Source organism: Gopherus evgoodei, chromosome 23 (assembly GCF_007399415.2).
Source record: "Gopherus evgoodei ecotype Sinaloan lineage chromosome 23, rGopEvg1_v1.p, whole genome shotgun sequence".
NCBI classification, from domain to species: Eukaryota; Metazoa; Chordata; order Testudines; family Testudinidae; genus Gopherus; species Gopherus evgoodei.
The window spans coordinates 12,554,557-12,567,510 of record NC_044344.1 but is presented as its reverse complement, the minus strand read 5'-3'; the positions used below and the strand labels follow the sequence as shown (position 1 = coordinate 12,567,510).

The window sequence follows — 12,954 nt, the reverse complement described above, 5'->3', positions numbered from 1 at the left end:
ATGTGGTTATATTGGTGAAAAAAGGGAAGTATTCTTTTGAAGGTGTGCAGCTGAAGCTCCCAAATTCTAGCCTGTTGAGCTCTGGTAAAGAATAGGAGGATACACGCCATATCCATGCACTGCCACCAGTACAGGAAATGGCAACAAATTAATTATTTAGTACCTCTCCTTTACTGTCTGTCATTTTTTTTTCTAAGTTACAAATGTTAGCATTAAAGTTCAGAATTCAGCTTGGTAAACATCTTCAGATTCAGCACATTCAAATTATGAAAGAAAACATGTTCGCCAACTTTTCTCCAGAAATGCTTTCTTTTTCATTAATATCAGCTTATCTGGAGATTTGGCTTACTCTGAGATAGGTGCAGCGAAGCTCCCATTTGCTCTTGACTACTTTGTCTTAATTTTTTTTAAAGAAGTTTTAATGGAATAAGCATACATTGTAGCTGCTTATTACTATCCTCTGTTATAGAGTCTAAATGTGAGAGCAAGAGAAGATCTATTATAAATCCTGCAGTTCTTCTGGTTCGTCTTCTGTTCTCTGCAGTGTGTTAGCTTCATGTCATAAATATATCGGTGTATGCACAAAAACTAATTTCTCACTCTTACCATGCTGATGAAAAAGTTAATATATGCTTGAGCAGGTGAGTGGGTGTACAGAAGTTTGTAAGGTTGTCATATGTTCCATTATGTCTTAATTGGGTAAAACAGTCCTTTCCTGCTGATGCTCCATATACTTCTTCTATCACAGCAGCCTGGAAAATAGTTAGAAGCGTAAGATGCTTGGCAGCAGTGGGTTGCAGTATGTACATCATACTGTTCTGTAAGAATCCTTCAGACCTACTGAAATTCACTTAAATATCTTTTTTACAGTATCTAATTTCTCGTTCACAGAAAGATCTCAAAAGGACATAAGCTATAATACAATGCATTATAAATATTATCCCCAATGAGAGTTTTCACACAAAGTTTTAGATTGTTTTGAGAGCAGTTCTGTAACAAAAAAACTCTACATTTGTAAGTTGCACTTTCATCAGAGAGATTGCTCTACAGAACTTGTATGAGGTGAATTGAATAAAAAAAAATTATTGTTTATCATTTTTACAGTGCAAATATTTGTAATAAAAATGATATAAAGTGAGCGCTGTACACTTTATATTCTGTGTTATAACTGAAATCAATGTAGTTGAAAATGAAGAAAAACATCCAAAATATTTAATAGATTTCAATTGGTATTCAGTTGTTTGTGATTCATCACAATTAATTTTTTAAATCACAGTTAATTTTTTTGAGTTAACCGTGTGAGGTAACTGCAATTAATCGACAGCCCTAGTTTTATTCTATCTGCTTTGCTGTTCAAACTGCGTTCCTACATTTCCTAAAGCTCACCGTGAGGAAGTAGGCTCTCTTGTGAGCTGGTATCTATAATTTGGATGAGTGATTGCCTCTCTGCAACTTTTGTTTTTGTTTTTTTACAGAGAAAATGGGCCGGCCTCTCCATTGGACAAGACATAGATGGTAGGTCAAGAACTTAACATAAACTTATCAAAGCTGATTCTTTATGTGGTTTACAGACTAAAGCTGAACTGGCCTGGAACATGCCAGATCTTCAGCCTGATGCCTTATCTATAGTTATTGGGTAATTTCACCAATTACTCGCTCTGCGGTGAGGGTTTACACTTACATTAATCTGTGAGATTTAAGACCCCAAGGCTGACTACAGTAGAGAGGTTATCAGTAGAAGGGGGACCCCATGGGGCACGAAAGAATACATAATGCTTTTTCTGTAATACTTATTTTATTAGCCAACCAAACAATCTGGTAAAGGAGAGACCAGCCAATAGAGAACGTAAAGCATTTGTGTTAGTCTCACCATGCCCGTGGAAGAATCCAAAGTGTTAGTCATCATAGTCATCTTTCTCCTCACTATAATCACCACCAATGTTTGTCACACTGGTGTCACCCCTGCCCATGTGCACAGACCGGGATACAGCTTTTATAATGATGCCCATTGAACATCATACATATTTAGGAAGGTTTTAACTCCTTTTGCTTACGTGAACTTCCATACCCCTCGTTTCTCACAGGCTAACTCATTAGTTCTCCTTATACTCATTAATACTTACTTCACTTCATCACCATAGTAACCAGCAGTTACCTGAAGGAAGTCTCTAACATTTCATGAAGCTCTACCAATGGTCATCTTGTGAAGTCTACTGATCTCATAGACATTATTATCCAAACACAGCAGTTATTTTCAAAACATTAGCATAACACAAACATTGACACAAGCTCAGAGGCTTATTATTAACTAACTTATCCTAAATACTAAGGCCTAATTTGGCTAAGCTAAATATCTTGCAGGCCTCCTGATGGCCTGTAGGCCCTATGTTAGAAGATTAATTAGTACTTATATTTCACTTATATCCTGAATATACCTGATACTTTTTGTCCTTGGCTAGAATCCTTCTGTTATCAGGCTGCAAACTTTCTGCTCCCCCATCACTCTTAAAATTTGATTTCATGTCTGAGACTGTCCTGTTCAAACCTCATAATGGTTGAAGATGAGGTTTCTTGACGTGACATATTGATACAAAATACAGCAACATCATAAAATAACCTGTTTGCTCCACGTGAGTGTCTTCAGGAAGCAGGAATGTATTTGCTAGGTAGATCATCATCTAGGTAACTAGGTGGTTAGCTGTGAATATTACCAATGTCTAATGCCTCTGCATGCTGGTGCCTGGATTCTTTTGGTGCCATGGATTGATACAATGTATCAGCGTATGTGGATTGCTGGAGCCCAGGTCTTTGTGAATGGCACAATTTTGGCAAATGTCCATCTAAAATACCTGTTGTTTAAATAGCCCCGGTCACCATAGCACATATTCATGAATCCAGATGATGTTTAGCCTATTCTTGAAAAGCCTTTTGTTATACTGGTGCATTGTGCAGTATGTGCACTTACGGGGCTTTGAGCCTGCTTACTACAGATATTAAATCGAACACTGAACATTGAAAAGGCATTTTTTTGGCCACTATTTCCCCCCGCCCCCACCTGCTTTTTTTTTTTCTATTGTGCAAACTTGGGGCAAAAATGACTGGTGCATGCATGGCTCAAGGGCAAGAATGAATTGTTCCCGGTTTCAGCAATGGCGCAAAATGTTTCGCATCATCCCCATCAGGACCAGGGAATTAGTGTCAAGAAACTCTGATTACAAATCCCATTGTTAAGGTTTGTTATTAGGAGTTTGCTTTCTGTTCAGTCAGGTAGTTTTTCTGACTAATTTTTGGATCACCTGTCAAAGGCATACTTCTACAGTCTATGTCTGGGGAAGACAGCTCTCACAGATTAACAGGGCATCAAAATTGGGAGCAGTTAACAAGTATCTGGTTTGTAAGCCAAGATTTTCAAACTAAATTTAGGCATCTAAATCCGCATTGGGGCACATAAGAGGCCTGATCTTTGGAAATGCTGAACACACATGTCTGGATGACTTGAGATGCAGATTGGGGATGAAATGGGAAGGTGAGTGTTGGCAGGGATTGGAGGTTTTGAGCCTTTGCAGCCTCTAGCATTTAACAACGTGTTGTCTTGTCCATAGGTGCTCACTGGTGCTTTACTAACTAGCACAAAGGAAAGGTTCTTTCTTCAAGAGGTTATAAACAGAGGTTCTGGTCCTGTAGTGGGATCCATTATTTCAGATTCTAAACACCTACATACTGTCTCATTGTCTTCAGTGGAAATCTTTTCAGGTGTAAGGGTCTGTGTTAGCAGATCTCATTACAGAATTAGGTTTTAAGTTGATCTGAGCAATTAGGATTTGGCCTGGGAGTTCAGGCAGACTGGAGAAGAACAAGTAAGCCTTCCAAGGTGCACCAATCATAGTAAGTTTTAGTGGGGGAAGTGGCATAGTACAGGGGAGGAGGAAGCATAGGCAGCTTAATTTAATTTTAAATTGAGTAAGTATCAGGAGAAAAAGCCCTGACTATCTATCTTCTCCTGTTCTCCCCCATTCCCAGGCAACATAGATCTGAATCTGACATTTTAAGTTCCATTCAATCTCTTGCCCATAATAATGTGGGTTAGATACTTCATTAGCAAATCTAAGTGCTTACTCCACTTCTCCATTGAATAGGGTGAAAGATTCTGTTGCTCACAAATAAGCAAGGTGGGAACTGATAATTGATTCCCTTTCTCACCTCAATGCAGTGTCTTTTAAAAAGCAATGCTGTTATGGATAAATCACACGATTGTACTCTCTAAGCCAGCTAGAATTCACCCAATAGAGAATATGGGAGCAGCAGGTGCTCTGCACATCTAAGGAGTGGGCCAAAAATGAGTATTTTATGTGACATGCATCAGAGAAAATGATTCAGACAATGTTAATCTTCTGGCATAACAGAAATAAAATGTCAGTAACTGAACACTGTCACAGAGATAATGACTTTGCGGCTATGTTAAATGTAGAAGTCTATTCTGCATCCAGATTATTGCTTGATTAGACCAGGGTGTTTAGTCAGCACATATTTAGATTGATGGGTAGCTGGCCCTTATTCACTGATAAATTACAAAAAAAAAAAAAAAATCCTTTTCAGCCAGTCAAAAAATAGATTGTGTATAAAAATGCCTTGGGACAAGTTCATCTCTGGAGTCGCTCTGTTTGAATCAGTGGCATTATCTTTAGGATTATCTTTAGGATCATCTGTAAACTGGACTTGTATTAACAGAACCACATAATGGTCTGCATTCTAAATCAGTGATTCTTCAGCATTTTCATTTTTGGGACTACTCAGTAAGAGACTCTGATGAATATTGTCCTGCCTGTTTGCATTTTATATTAGACACCTGATTGGTTGCTCAGACTACTGAGTACATCTCTCCACCTCTGCCTCACACTATTGCCATGGTTTTCTCCCATAGTCTCATAAATATTTTGTTAAATATAACATGGGGTTGTGATCTTGGGGATTTTTTGTCTGCTGCTTCCTACCTATTCCACAGACAGTGCCATCTCCCTTTCAAATGGCTAAATGCACACTTCACTCCCATTCTTCAGCTACTGAGTGAGTGGTTAAAAAGGTCCGTCTTTCTGTCCAAGCAGGCTGTGAATACTTCATTAACCAGGGAAATGGAGGATAAACCAAGTGTCCCAGCATATCTGAGCCATGTCCACATCATTAATGACATAGGACTGTTGCCCCCAGGATAACTTTCTCCATTAATGTAAATAGAGCTGAATTCCAAAAGATCCTAGCATAGTGTAGACTCTTCCAGACCACTCTGCATTTATATCTGTGAACCTGCCATGGTGGTCTACAAATCCAGGAGCACGATAGAGAAAAACCCCTTTCTATTTATGAATTCTGTGCCTTAAAGGTGGGGAAGGGCACATGCTAGGCATCTAGGTCCCACAGTTGTCCATTACAGTTTAGGAATCCTACGTGTGCAAAATCATAAATAACACTGAGCTTTACCAAGCTTTATAACATGGTGTGACAGTACCTTTTTCATGGCATCACACACCTGCCTGACAGTGGCCCCAACTGTCGATCTCTCCACGCAGAGTTCGTTTGCAATGGACCAATAGCATTCATGGGTGGCCAGTCCCCAGATGGCAGTTCTGACCTACTTCTCCATTGCTATGAGGCACTGCATGTTAGTAGGCTGCTGCTGTAGGTGCTGGTCAGTTCGGCAGATATGTCTAGGAAGGTTGCGTTCCCAATCTTGAAATTCTCTTGACACTGCTGGTCATCCCAGGTATGAAGAACAATCCTTTCTCACCAATCTGCATTGGTTTCCCAAGCCCAGAGACAGTGCTGCACATGGTGAAGCCACTCCAGGAGCAGGTTCTCTGTTGTCGGCTGCTCTGTGTGTTCCTCCTCTTCCTCATCCTGCTTCCACCGTTGCTAGAGATCCTCTTGCAGCTGGAGGAGCTGCTGCCACATCGTCTATTGGTGGTGCAGCTGGTGAAGTCCAAAGCCAAACTCCTCTGGCTTTGAGTGCTGAAAGACAGCTTAAACAGCCTCTGCACATTTGCAGTTGCCAGCATAGCAATGCGGAGCATTTTTGGGTCCATGCTGGCCAACAGCAATTTGAAGATGGTGCTAGCTCACCCCTAAAGGAAGTATAGAGACAGATGAATCATGGGATTATTTAAAATTTTGAGCTAGCCTGGCTTCCACTAAGTATCCCACAACGCACAGCAAGAAAAATCCCAGAATGCATGCTGCTCGGTAGCAAAGGAAAGGAGCATGGTACACCCTTGGTCTGCAGCAAACTGCCAGCGTGTGTATGCAATGATGTGCATTGACAGAGGGTATATCGTCCAGTATGCACCCTGTCACTGCAGCTTGTGTAATGCAGTGTGCACCCCCCTGTGTAGACAAGCCCTCAGATATAAATCTGCCTCACGCCATAGACTGACTGACTATTAAGTAGTACACTGGCTTGCTATGCATGTTTCGATGAGTTTTGTTAATTTTAATGTCAGAATAGATTAAAATTATTCACTGCTGCATTGCAAGAATGTTGATCAGTTTTTATAGCTGACTTCAGTTGCAAAGTGTTTCTTCCTTATGGTAGGTGTCTGGCTCTGCCCAGGTTTTCCTGTGTGGTGAGGGGGAAGGCTCCCCTTATGTACACACACAAGGAACCCAAGCTAAGATTTACACAAGCTAACTTAAGTCTGGCATTTCCTATTGTTTGAATGCCTGACTACAGCTTCACCATTCTTTTACATAATGTTTTGGGTGTAGTTGTATAGAATACTGAGGCCTGGTCTGAAATAAATAGGATGAAATTTGGTGAGGACATATGCAAAGCACTGTATTTAGGAAGGTACAGTCAGTTGCACACATACAAAGTGGAAAATGACTGCAAAGGAAGGAGTACTGCGGAAAGAGATCTGGGGGTCATAGTGTAACACTGTTGCAAAAATATGCAAACATCATTCTGGGATGTATTAGCAGGAGTGTTGTAAACTAGACACAAGATTTAATCCTTCTGTTGTACTCCGTGCTGATTCAGCCTCAGCTGGAGTATTATGTCCAGTTGTGCGTGCCACATTTCAGGAAAGATGTGGACAAATTTGGAAGAGCAACAAAACAAGGAAGAGCAACAAAAATGATTAAAGGTCTAAAAAACATGATGTATGAGGGAAGATTGAAAAAATTGAGTTTGTTTAGTATGGAGAAAACTGACGGGGACATAAGTTTTCAGGTACCTAAAAGATTGTTACAAGGACAAGGGAGGTAAATTATTCTCTTTGACCTCTGAGGATAGGACAAGAAACAATGGGCTTAAATTGCAGCAAGAGCATTTTAGGTTGGACATTAGGAAAAACTTCCTAATTGTCAGGGTGGTTAAGCACTGGAATAAATTGCCTAGAGAGGTGATGGAATCTCCATCATCAGAGATTTTTAAGCACAGGTTAAACAAACACCTGTCAGAGATGGTCTAGATAATACTTAGTCCTGCTTTGAGTGCAGGGGACTGGACTAGCAGACTTCTCGAGGTCCCTTCCAAAACTCCAATTCTGTGAAGGTCGCCTTCCTGGTAGCTATTAGTTCTTTAAGGAGGTAGGTGAACTGGGGGCCATGATAGAGGGGCCGTGATGATGGACCCTTCTTTCACCATATTCCATAAGGACAAAGTTTCCCTGTCCCTGCACCCCAAGATTCTCCTAAAGGTATCTTGCTTTCGTCTTAACCAACAAACACACTTATCTGCGTTCTTCCCAAAGCCGCACCCCTCTGTGGAAGAGTGGTATCTTCACTCCCTTGACGTCCACAGAACCTTAGCCTTCTATCTGCAGAGGATGAGACCTTTCGAGAAGTCCCTAGACTGGTTATTGCTATAGCTGAAAGGATTAAGGGGCAGGCTATCTCCACACAGAAGATTTTTAAGTGGATTCGGGATGCATTGTGCTTTTCTATTGTTATTGGGACTGCCTCTACCCCTTGGGATTGAGAGTCCATTGTACAAAGGAGCAAGCATTGATTGCAACTGCCCTTCACGATGTTCCGCTTCCTAACATGTACAGAGCAACTGCATGGAGTTTGGTACATTCCTTTGCTGCACATTAGTCCTTGGTGTGCACGACTTTGCGACAGATGCCTCATTTGGGGCGCTGTCCTCCGTTCCACTGTTCCATCCTCATCCTTGCACCCTCCTCCAAATTAGTACTGCTTGCTAATCACCCTCAGTGAAATGCAACAGGGACCACGCAGAGAAGAAGAGGTTACTTACTTGTAACTGAAGGTTTTTTGGGATGTGTGGTCCCTATCTGTATTCTACTTGCCCCCCTCCTTCCCTTCTTCTGTGGATTTGTTTGATTTGTGGTGGTGAAGGAACTGAAGGCGTGGTCAGTCTGCCCCACCCTTTATTGCCTCAGACAAAACCTGTGGCAAAGCAAGGGTGCATGCACAGACCAACAGACACTATTACTTTCAAATTCTCTGGCTCTAGACTCCTGGCGTCCATGCGTAAGCCCCTATTAGAATACAGATAGGGACCACACATCTCGAAAAACTTCCAGTTACAGGTAAGTAACCTCATCCTGCTGAATCCCATGGACAAACCTATCTTCCCAAGCTATAGCTTCCTATGTGGTTGTATTTTCCTGTAAGATTGTTTTTTGGCTGCTTGACACAGTATCATAGAATCATAGAACTGGAAGGGACCTCGAGAGGTCTCTAGTCCAGTCCCCTGCACTCAAAGCAGGATTAAGGATTATCTAGACCATCCCTGACAGGTGTTTGTCTAACTCGCTCTTAAAAATCCCCAATGATGGAGATTCCACAATCTCCCTAGGCTGTTTATTCCGATGCTTAATCACCCTAACAGTTAGGAAGTTTTTCCTAATGTCCAACTTAAACCTCCCTTGCTGCAATTTAAGCCCATTGTTTCTTGTCCTATCCTCAGAGGTTAAGAACAACAATTCTTCTCCCTCCTCCTTGTAGCAACCTTTTACATACTTGAAATATGACACCTCAAGTGCTTAAAAATGCTTGTTTTGGTGTAACTCCCCTTTTCTCCCCATTTTCTTTTAACTTGTAATAGGAAATATTGCACAGAGTTGTGGTAGGTTATTAATTAGGTGATTCCCTAGTCAACAGTTGCCATCCTCCAAGGCTAATATTTCCTGCAGAGGGTGATTGCTCACATAAAATACAAGTTTTATAGTGTCGCAGATTTTACCTGTCTCTGAAAACTTGAGATTTTAAAAAATTGGCGACTCCATAAGAGGAAAAATGTGATTTTTTTACTATCCTGTTATTTCTCTCCAAAATTACTATTGTTCTCCAAACTTGTGATGGCTGTATTACCTGTTTGTTCAGCCTTTGATATGGAAGACCCTGCCTCTGCTTAATTATTCTGCAACTACATCTTGTAGTTGCAAGAGTCGGCTTAGCTGTCATAAGGTAGCATCTTTGTTTCTTGAGTTTAAAAGGGTATTGTGTGGTTTGAAAACCCTTTTAAGTGCCTTGTGACAGCTGAAATTATTAAACGAGAATTTTAACAAACATTTCATAGTTATGTTTATTTTTTGCCTTTAACCTGATCAACATAGCCAGAAGACTGATCAGATTTGCTTTCTAGTTTGTATGCCCTGGCATAAAGTTAAACATTACAGAACAGTGTTTTGAATTGAGGCAAAACCATATTGGTAATTGAATTAAAAGAAATCCAACACTAATGTTAAAATTTTTTTAACTGTTATTACAAGCACTAGATTATGTGTTTATGATAGCTGACTTCTATGGGATCAGATTCCATGTGAATGGACTGGATATAAGAGCCTAAATAGAACAGATGGTTTTGTTTTTAATTTAAAAATTCTAAAAATATAATAATTTCCATCGATTCCAAGGCCAGAAGAGTCCACTGTGATCATCTAGTCTGACCTTCTATGTAACAGAGGCCATAGCACTTCCCCGAAATAATTCCTGTTTGAACTGGAGCAGATCTTTTAGATCCAGTCTTGACTTAATTGTCAGTGATGGAAAATCCACCCTGCTTTTTGATAAACTGTTCCAATGGTTAATTAGCCTTGCTGTTAAAAATTATATCCAGTCTGAATTTGTGTAGCTTCAACTTCAAGCCATTGGACCTTGTTAAACCTTTGTCTGATAGACTGAAGAACCAATTATCAAATATTTGGTTGCCATGTAGATGGGTACTTACAGACTCATCAAATCACCCCATAACCTTCTCTTTGTTAGACTTAAGGAGCTGAATCTATTTAGTTTATCACTAGTCAGCAGCATGTTTTCTAATATTTTTAATAGTGCTACCCTGAACACACTCTAATTTTATTTTTCCCTTTTAAAATCTCCTTTGTGGACGTTAACCCATTTTAAAAACAAAACTCAAAGGAACACAGATACTGTACATAGGAGTCACACACACATTGTAGCGGTGATCAATTTCAATCATTCCTTTGACCAAAGCACAGGACCATTAGAGGTCATTGCCTGTTGTAGACTAACTCTCCAATTGACCATGTCGCCAGCTATTCAAAATTTAGAGGCTCTCATATGTAAGTTAAGATGTTTATTTCATGTCTATAGAAGGCGTGGGTATTGTCTGGTTTTGTAGGTGCGAAAGATCAGGTACGAAAACCTGATTAGACTAGCTTTGCTTAAAAAAAAAGATCTGTCTCAACATCTGGTTTTGTACAGTTTAGTGGCCTAGAGAGATGTGAAGCACCATGTAGCAATTTCTTTGCCACTCACAGTTCAGTGGTCATGAGTGGACCTCCACTCATGTCTTTCAAGGGAGGATGGTAGCTTTGCCTTGTCTCAGATTCCCGTGCCCATTAGAATGTTGTGTACTGTGATTAGCTGAGCATTAAACTTACTTGTTTGCAATGGCTTAGCTGCCTGAAATAAAATTCTGGAGGGTACATATGTTGGGTATTTAAAGAAAATAACACTTGCGATTGAATTTGTTTCCATTGAAAAGTTAAACTGGTAGTAACAGAATCATCTGCTGGTCAGTAACGTCTCTGACCATGGTGGTTTAGCAGTGGCGAATGTATTCAGTTTTCTGTTTTTATACCTAAATTATATACTTGAAGGAGTTTGGACTAAAAGTCAATTCTTTACAGTATGGGTGCTTTTTGTAAAAGGGTTCTTTACAGTTCTACAGCAGTTTAATATGCTCCCCTGTTTCATAAAGACAAACAGAGGTGTGACTACATAGCAGAAAACATATCCAGGAGCTCAAATGAAAATCTGTGGGATTGCATAGCTATTAGAAGGAAGAAAATGGCTTCTGAAGCAACCAGTTTGTACTGCTGGATCATTGGGTTTTTGCAGGAGTGTATTTTGTAGAGTCAGAGAATATCAGAGTTGGAAGGGACCTCAGGAGGTCATGTAGTCCAACCCCTGCTCAAAGCAGGACCAATCCCCAGACAGATTTTTATCCCAAATGGCCCCCCTCAAGGATTGAACTCATAACCTGGGTTTATCAGGCCAATGCTCTAACCGCTGAGCTATTCCTTCTCCCTCCCACCCCCCATGACTGTCTTTGTGGAAGGACTGTCAGAATATTTATTTGTTATTGCACAGCATTCCATGGGATTTCATTAGGAAAGGTACACTAGATAATTTTTAAAGTCAGATGAATCTCTTCACAGAAAGAGAATTTTGCTCTGTGTAACTGATCCTGCTATACCTTCCCCCCAGATAATATAAGCAACTTATGCTTTAGATCTTAAAGCTTTCTCCATTTGAATGTTGGCCTGCACGCAGTCCTTAAAAACAAAACTCAGACTGGGTCAGTGTTGTGAATATGATATAAAAACTTAGATGACAGCCCTCAGGGGCTGGGACAGGTCAGAATTGCTTATTTACATTACATACAAAACAAAATCACTAGTTTATGTGATCTAAAAATCAGCAAAACAAGAGTGTTCTGTGCCTTACCCTCTACATTCTGGCTCTTGGGATAAATTCAGGAAGAGGAGGATGTTGGAAAGTTGGGACAAAAATGGGTTCCTGTGTAGCAAGAGGAGGACTAGCAGTAGGGAGCTAGAGAGTGTTTGGGATGTGTGGGAGTAAGGAAGTGAGGTAAGGCATTAATAGGCAGCTGTTGGCAGAGAGGTAGATAGGTGGAGAGCAGAGACAGCACTGGAATCTCGTGGGGAGAGATGTCACCTGGTTATTGAAAGGACCTGTGCTGGGTTGATGTGGTTGCTTGTTGCATGCTGCTCCTGCTATGGAGGAGCTATGTCTTTTCAGCCGGCGGGAGGGCAGAGCTGAGAGATGTTTGAGGAGGAGGAGCCCAGAAGAATTCTTTAATAAAAGTGTTTGTAGGGCACGATCAGAACTGCAGGATTAGTACTGAGAATCGGGTATGGAATAGGTAGATTTCCTGGAACCACTAGTTGTTATCTAGGCAAGGCCATTTCACTTCTTTGTACCTAGGGTGACCAGACAGCAAGTGTGAAAAATCGGGACAAAGGGTGGAGGGTAATAGGAGCCTATATAAGAAAAAGCCCCAAATATCAGGACTGTCCCTATAAAATTGGGACATCTGGTCACCCTATTTGTATTGCTTTAATGTAGGTAACTTGGATTCCCCGCAGTTTGCAGGGTGTTCCTGTGTTTGTGTGTGGGAAGGGTTTCTTGATAATACCTCAAGCACAACTGCCAGCTCTGTTATTTCAAGGTGGTGTTTGGAGAAGTGGGGGAGGAAGGATGCATGTTCTTTTAGGTTCAGTGAGCCCCAGTCTCAAACCGATTCCTCCCATTGGAGACAGGGAGGCAACTGTGGCCCTTGTGGACTGAGCACATGGTTGGCAGTTATGCAGACTGTAAAATCAGAATGACTGTACGTAATGCCCTCCTTCAAACACTGTGGTTTAAAGGCATTATCTAAGTACGAAGTGTTAGCCAGTTGTACTACCATGTTAGCCCAGTGGTTTAGATGGCTTTTGTAGATTTAAT

At 40.8% G+C, this 12,954-nt stretch overlaps 1 protein-coding gene across 2 annotated transcripts in view; it reads left to right on the top strand.

Moving 5' to 3' along the window:
* The window catches only part of NSF (N-ethylmaleimide sensitive factor, vesicle fusing ATPase), a 159,576-nt gene that overhangs the window by 31,578 nt on the left and 115,044 nt on the right, over window positions 1-12,954 (top strand). For both annotated transcript variants that reach the window (XM_030541276.1, XM_030541275.1), the window contains exon 4: window positions 1,476-1,515. In XM_030541276.1, coding sequence (XP_030397136.1) covers window positions 1,476-1,515 — 40 coding nt within the window. The remainder of the gene's footprint in view (window positions 1-1,475; window positions 1,516-12,954) is intronic.